General features: G+C 46.2%; 1 protein-coding gene across 1 annotated transcript in view; it reads right to left on the minus strand.

Moving 5' to 3' along the window:
* Positions 1–2,165, minus strand: part of LOC119372031 (annulin) — a 57,607-nt gene extending 55,442 nt beyond the window's left edge. Inside the window, exon 1 of the mRNA XM_037642475.2 lies at positions 1,877–2,165. Within this exon, the coding sequence (XP_037498403.1) occupies positions 1,877–1,925 (49 nt within the window). The 5' untranslated portion in view covers positions 1,926–2,165. The remainder of the gene's footprint in view (positions 1–1,876) is intronic.
* Positions 2,166–7,942: the final 5,777 nt, after the last annotated feature.

The raw sequence follows: 7,942 nt of genomic DNA on the forward strand, positions 1-7,942 counted from the left end.
CATCTTCGGCGCAAACTTATGTCCCGCGCGTTGGCGCTCAACAGTCCTGACGCCTGTGGTCAAACTATTTTAGGTTGCCAACCACCTTTCAGTTTAACACGTATAACGAGCGAGGAGATCAGTGCCAGCTGGCTAAGTGCGTTTGCGTACAGCGCTGCTTCGTCTGAGATGGCAGACGAAATTTACTAAACTGTGTACTGAGTTATCTGCTTATGATTAAGCCCTGCAGTGGCCCAATAACAATGCGCAATATCCTGTAAATCAACGAGCTTTTTACGTGCTCTCGTCGAAAAGGTTCTTTGAAATCTTAAGCTGCCTCAAATTCTGTGTGGTTTCTTCTGTTCTCTAGAAAATATTTTATCAAATGAATGGGGCGACAAGCCAGTGTCTCACGCCTGCAAGTAAAAAATAAATAAATAAATAAATAAATAAATAAATAACAGGCAGTGCGTATCGCATAAGCAGCATTGTGCATTGCGATAAGAACGGGAGAAGGGTACTAAAACGTTTGTGTCCATGGCGTACTAGCCAAAAAGAATCATCACACTCGGGCTAAACTATGTTCTTTGATTGAACAACAAACAGAGAAAAGCTAAGTGTTGTACAAACAGTTCGAAGCACATAAATGAGCCGGTCAGTGTTGCACGGAATTCCAAATGACTATAGGAAAGGACAGGACAAGAATACATCAAATACAAAACATTTACAGGCATTATATACAAGCCCGCAGAGAGGAACACCTTTTTTTCCTTCTCCTGAATTTACCTGTTTATTCGTGAATCAGTGGAGGCTAAGATAATACGTACAGCAGATCGATGTGATGCTGCCAACCCGATAAAACGTCTAAGCTGACCAAGCATCGCAACTCTTCGGGTTATGCCACCTTTTCTGCATAGATTAAAAGCATGGCCATGGAGTAATGGCGCCTTCGATTGCAACAATACGTTTCAGTATTATTTGCTCGAGAAATTAATCGGCTAAATTTTGTATTTAAAAAAAAGGTCTCCACATTGAAATAATTAGGTAACGATCCCACTAAGAAACCAGAAATGTGAAAAAAGAGCTGTGATTTTTATAGGTGCGATGCAGCATATCTTATTTAAGGCGGTTCACTTGTTTTCAAATGCTCTGGGTGAGCAAAACAAAGTGCGCAAAATAATAAGTAATAAGTCGAACTGAAGGAGAAAAATAAAATAAAAAGCACATCGAAAAAAAAGGGGGGGGGGGCGCAGAAAGAAAACGAAGGCCAAGACGCAGGTATGAACACTTGCCCGTTGTTTTCTTTACAGCCCCATCTCATTATTCATCTCGGGTAGAATACGTACGACCTCTCTGAAAAGGAGGAAAGGGGGTCGAGACAGACGCGTTACACGTGTAAGCATTGAAATCGGCTCAAGGCTCCCAATATTGATAAGCTTTACTAAAGTTCTGCGTATTGGTCACGACAGTGTGCCTTTTTGTTGTGCTTACGAAGAAATTGTGGCGCAGTTTCGCTCGACGTAAATGCATCTGTGGACCGCAGAACAAAGAAAATATTTTTTAAAAAATATTAAACAAATGAAAGCGCAGTGTACGTGAATACTGAGCATCCCACTCTTGCGGGCCAAAATTTGAGATTCGAGCGCCACATACTGCCGGTTTTTGAACCTAGGAAACGCTTCAGGAGTCGTTTGTATCTTGGAAAGGCCCCATTGCAGCAACGCTATAAGTGATCGTGCCATATGCCGCTTCAAACGGCAAAGTGAGTGTGCCCTCAACAACACTCATTTTGCCTGCCGTTGATTGGACTCCGCGGCATCCTTTCTCAGAAATGATTGCGGCGCACAGGATTCGCGCGCGATTGCTCTTCGAGCTGAAAGTGAAAGGGTTTACTCACGTTGCTCATCGTCCTCGTTGCCTTGAAGTCGGCTGCTTACATCCCCCATCTTAAAAGTCTAGATGTTCTCTCCGATGCGAAGAATATGCAAGCTTTCCAGCACGCGGAAGAATATAAAAAAACAAATCTGTCCCTTCTTTGCGACGGCTCCTTTGCCGTCTTTCGGAGAGGACGCGAATGCGAACAGCGGTATGCACCTTGCAGGGCGCTCCGGTGGGCGGCGACTGGTCTTCGCGAACGGGCGTCGAGGAGTGGCCTGCAGCTCTGCGCGCAGACGGCGGCGAACTAGCGCCAGAGTCGCTCGTGTGCCCGAAGCCCAGACCGGCGGTCAGCCTCAGCCTGGCAATGATGCATCGCTTGTCAGTTGCAACAACGGCGCTTGTACAGCGGAGAGCAGCCGTGCGCCGCAATAAGGCCTTTGTGCACTGTTTTGATCCGCCATAGGAAGCGCTTTGCTTATGCAGTATATGCATATGTGCTGAAAACGCTTCTCTGGGTGGGTGTAATCAACTGGAGAATGCCGAATGCCACTTAAGAGTAGTATAGATGTCGCCGCCTATTTATTTTTCAGAAAGGTGGGCTTCGCGATCAGAGGCATACTGCGTTGAAGCGGTTCCCTCTTAACCAATTTGAATAACATCCCTCACCGTCTCCCTAATAAGGTAATCAATATTTTTTTTTAAATACCGTATGTATTTTATGTGAAGCCAAGAACCCGAGCAAGCGTCCGCACGTCTCTGTTACTGGTCCGATCTTATGTCAAATGTATACGCAAAAAATAAATAAATAAATGCATATGTAGGTGTGTGTGTGGGGGGGGGGGGGGGGAGAGAGAGTGAAAATAATGAAGCTTAGAACGCCAGGAAGTTGAACTAGTCGGTAGGGATTCATCCGGGAAGTTTGTGTTGTCTGGCATTCTTTTATTGTGTCCGTGTTTGCGCGCCTTATTTATTCCGTGATGAACAATAGCGTGGTTTTTCCTGTTATAGCCAACCCATATTACCATGTTGGGGTGACGAAAATATAAGAATGAGATAACAGAAACGTGATATGCCGCCTATGCAGCTGGAACATTGGTCCAGTATATTTAAGGGTCAGCCTATATTCCACTCGACAACGGCCCCAAAGCTGAAACGACCTACTTTTGAACTTGCATGGCTGTGATGGTTTAAGTTGTACATCAGCTATCAATGTTGTTTGTCTCATTCCGAATGAACTAAAAGAAACGTTTAACTGACCTATACGCTATAAATCAAATGTGTAACAAAAATATTTAGGCAGCTTCGCACTAGTGGTGCCAAGCCTCAAGGAAGAGCGGAGCTGGGAGGCCTTCTTTGTTTCTTAACATCGTTTCAGTTCCGCCTTCAAGGACAGGCGCTGCGAGGCAAATTCGACAACTGGCCCGCAGTCTCACACTGACGCCGTCGAACGCACCAAGCATAAGACATACCAGACTACATCAACTGAACCCTTCCCTTACAAAAATATGTTTAGATAGTCCATATAAAGTTTGTAGACATCTGTCTATAAAATCAATTGACGTTCTATAGCTGAATTCTTTAGACTGGTCTATAGACAGTCTATGGAATAGTGGCCGCACTCGTTTTTATAGACCAGTCTACAAGAAAGTCTAAGTCTATAGATTGGCTATAGAAGGTCTGTAGATTGATAAAAATTCATGCGTTTAAACCGATGTCTGCAGAATGTCTATAAACAAAAGTCTATAGGCTCATATAAATCTACTTTGGTTTACTTTTGTCTATAAAATATCCACAGATAAATGTCTGTAGATTATCCATAGGCTATTCCTATGACCCAGTATATAGAGTGTCTACGGACTTATTACCTCACAAATATACTGTGGTCTACAGATTGCCTAGAGGCAGTTCCTGTAGATTAGTGATGTATACATTTATCCCAATAAATTCTGGAAAAGAAAACGAGGCAAAGCACACAGAAAAGAATGACAAGCGCAAGCGCTGACTTACAACAGAGCTTTAATCAGAAAAAGATACAAAAATTATAAAAACTTACGACAAAGCATGCGCGAAAAACAAATGCAGACCCATTTTTGCATACAATGTAACGAAGCTACTTCTCCGTCAATAGAACTTTTACTATACAGACAATTTATGGTTCATCAAACAATGAAAATATGGAGTGGCAGGACCAATATTTGCCCCAGTTTTTCTCACACAGATACAGCAACAAGGAGAGCATGCACTCGCTTAACAAGTTTAATTGAACTGAAGCTCACATCCACCAACGATAATTTACATATACGCGCTGTGCTACTTCGAATGAATTAAGTTTGTAGTTGTATGTGTGTACTCAATGTTACTACCAGTTCAAAACGTGTTTCAGACAAATGAATTGCCTTACAGTGAGCCTCGTGTACAAACCTAATGAACGAGCGAATGGGAATTTTTTCGAGGGCCTCGTTTCTTTGTTAGACACAACCAATTTAATCGAACAGACAATTAAGCCAGGGAAAACATAGCGGACATTGTCGTCTTTAAAGGGGCACTGAAGAGCAAAACGATTTTTCTCATATTAGTAAATTACTCTTTCACGATACCAAAACCACCACGCTTGCTGCGAGAAGATGCTTAGTAAGCACGAAAATACGCAAAAACAAAATGTGGGTGGCGACGCCACCTTGAAGTTTCCACACCATTCGCCGTGACGTTACATGTTTTGACGGCGCCTACTAGGGACTACGTAGTTCCTAATCGGTAAAAATGAAGTACATCGTCCTCTGAGGGGGCCAGAAACTTGACATACCAAGTTTGGGGTAATTTTATTGAGCAAATGGCGTCAAAATAAGATAAATACACTTTGAAATCAGTGACGTCACGCGGGAAGATTTCGGCGCGAAATTTAAAAATGAAACTTTGACGTTGGTTTTCTCCTCTATTAATAAACCCAGAGCCGTATATTCCTTCGGAGAGTTCGGCGGAGGGGCGGAGCCAACCAACCATCCAAATTTAGCGGCGGCGCTGTCCGCCAGCCATTTTGTGCCGCGGCACTGTAAGCTCGCGTTGGCGTGCGCCCGCAACGCTCCGTCTCTGGCGAATCCTTTCTTCAGCGAGTTAAGGGGCTGATATACTGCAGCGTAACGTCGACGCGCGCGCACGCTCGGCACAGTGACGCTACGCTAACAAACGTGCAGCACTCTATAGGCCAACGCGCGATGCGACTGACGCGCCCAGCGTCCGTCAACGCTCCCCGGCTGCAGCCGGCGCGAGATGCGACATGCTGCATTCCACGCCGGCGACGTTATCCAGACTGAAGTGCGTCTGTGTCTCTACGTGAAGAAGGGACGCCAAGTGCGCTCAATTGCGCATGCGTCAAGGCGACGTAGTGCGTCGCGCAAGTGGGAGTATAGAGTGCTCTGTTTTCGCGTCAACGTAACGTGACAAACCTAGCGTCGCCAACTCCCGCCGCCGCGGGCTACTGCGCTGCAAGCCCCCATTGCGACGTCCGTGTAGGTCCACGATGTTCCACGCAGCCGACACGTGCACGAACAGCAGCAAAGACACACCAGGTCGGTCACAGAGGAAGCATAAATGCCGACAGCGACGTCACGGGTACAGCATCACGAGAAACCTCGGCACGAAATGGCGTCGGCGGCGCGGAAGCGCGCTGTTGCCAGACTGGCGGCGAGATCAAAAGAGCGCCGAACTCTCCCAAAGGGAATATACGGCTCTGAATAAACCTATTGTGGCGAAATTAACGACATTAGAGTTCTCAGAGCCCAATTTATCGATCTAAACCGATTCATTGTTTTTCTTTAGTGTCCCTTTATGTAGTGCAGTAATAATGGCGTACGTTGAAATTGATTACAATGGACGAAAACTCACCCTTTCCGTCGGTGGGATCTGAATCCACAACCTTCTAGTTACACGTCTGGCGCTTCCCCGTTTACTTCGTTGGGTACTTATGTATTTGTTATCCCTAGGAGTCTCAGCCAGCACCGCACGTAGCCCAGGTGGCGAGTTTGGAACATTCATTTTCGACATAGGGCATCACGTGGCACTTGATCTTATCACCACGTAATAATAATATCTGGGGTTTAACGTCCCAAAACCACGATATGATTATGAGAGACGCCGTACTGGACGGCTCCGGAAATTTGGACCACCTGGGATTCTTTAACGTGCACCTAAATCTAAGTACACGGGCCTCAAACATTTTCGCCTCCATCGAAAATGCAGCCGCCGCGGCCGAGATTCGATCCCGCGACCTTCGGATCAGCAGTCGAGCGCCATAACCACTAGACCACCGCGGCGGGGTCTTAGCACCACATACAGCTGACCAATAAACCCTCGCATGCTAACTTGATGCTTTAAGTCTACCGGGGCGACGCCCTCGCTGAATCTACGAAAGAAGGGGATCTTTTCGATCGTTTGGTTGTGTATAAAAAAGAAACGAGGCCCTCCAAAAATCCCCTTTTTTTCTTTCATTCACCGCGAAGTCCTTGCCCCGGCTGACTTATGCCTCAAGTTCGCATGCGACGTTTTATCGGTCAGCTGCCGCCTCATGGAAAAGATCGCGTGCCACGTGACAAACTCTGGCAAAGAAGAGTGTTCCACACTCACCGCCTTGAGTACGAGTGGCGCTGGCTAACACTCCAAGGGACTACACATACATAAATGCCCAGCAAAGCGTACGGCGAAGCGCTTTCCGTCGTAGCTCAATCGGCTGAGCATCGGGCGTTTAGATACCATCAACGCAAAGGGCGATTTTCCGTTCACTTTATTCCATTTCAATTTAGGTCATTATTACTACACTACAGTTAAAGCCAATAATTAAAGTCCGCTATGCTTTCCCTTGGCTAATCGATTGATTTGGTTGTGTCTGTACACACCCAAGAGCTACGATCTGCGACAGACAGACTAAAATATTTAATATAGAACAATTACGTACATTCTTTGCAAAAACGAGCGCGGCACCGTAGACGGCGACGCAGCTACAAACACATAGCCTCTGAGCAGCATGGCGTATGCATGACCGCGCCGTGTGTGTACATGTGTCTCTCTATCTGCACACCCGTCTACTTTTATAAAGTTGATTTGCACGTTAGTTAACTATAACCATGCTTATAACAATAATTGATGGGGTTTAACATCCAAAAACCACGATTATGAGCGACGCCGTAGTGGAGGGCTCCAGAAATTTTGACCACCCGGGGTTCTTTATACGGGCACCTAAATCTAAGAACACGGGCCTCAAGCACTTCGCGAGCCCTCAAGCAAAGCGACCGCCGCGGCCGGGATTCGATCTCCGCGACCTGTGGGTCAGCAGTCGAACACCTTAACAACTATATATTTAGACCACCGTGGCGGGTAACTATGCTTATTGAACGATAATGTCTGTTGCATTTCCACCACAGAAAGGGTACGGGGCGACCAGTAATGTTTAAAAGCAGACTCAATTTTATAGTGACAAGGCATGTGCACGTCATTTCATGCAAGGATGCCGCATTGCATACAGTCAAGGAAGAAGGGCAAAACAACACAAGGCCTGCATAACACAAGCATAGCATCGCGCAATGCAACGCATATTCTTCAGGCTGTTTTTAGCTCTAATCGACGCACACGGCAACGGCTCCGCGGAAGCGTATAACGAACACCACAGAAGGCAGAGACACTAGTACAAGGCATACTTTCGTATCAAACACTTCCTCTTGCACACCATCTCTATTATGGCAGCTCGCCGCTCGGGCAATCTTACCTACACAAAGTTGTCATGCACAGTCACGCGATTTGGCAACGTTCTTGAACTCACCGAAGAGCGATATTCGCTGTGGCGACAGTCTCGTCAAAAGGCACGCGCTTGTGATCTTGTTCAAAGCTTCGCGCTCGTTGGGGCTACAACACATGGCCGTCAACGATTCCATGTCAAACAACGATGCGTCCGTCCCGACACGCGGTGTAAGTACGTGTCCATTCCACGACTTCCAGCGACGATACCGGCACGTAATATTAATCAACGTGGTAAAAATACATGCGCGCAACAAACTTATTTGGGCATATTACACACTGCGCTGCAAGAACTTCTTTC

This window comes from Rhipicephalus sanguineus, chromosome 1 (genome assembly GCF_013339695.2).
Source record: "Rhipicephalus sanguineus isolate Rsan-2018 chromosome 1, BIME_Rsan_1.4, whole genome shotgun sequence".
Lineage (NCBI taxonomy): Eukaryota > Metazoa > Arthropoda > Arachnida > Ixodida > Ixodidae > Rhipicephalus > Rhipicephalus sanguineus.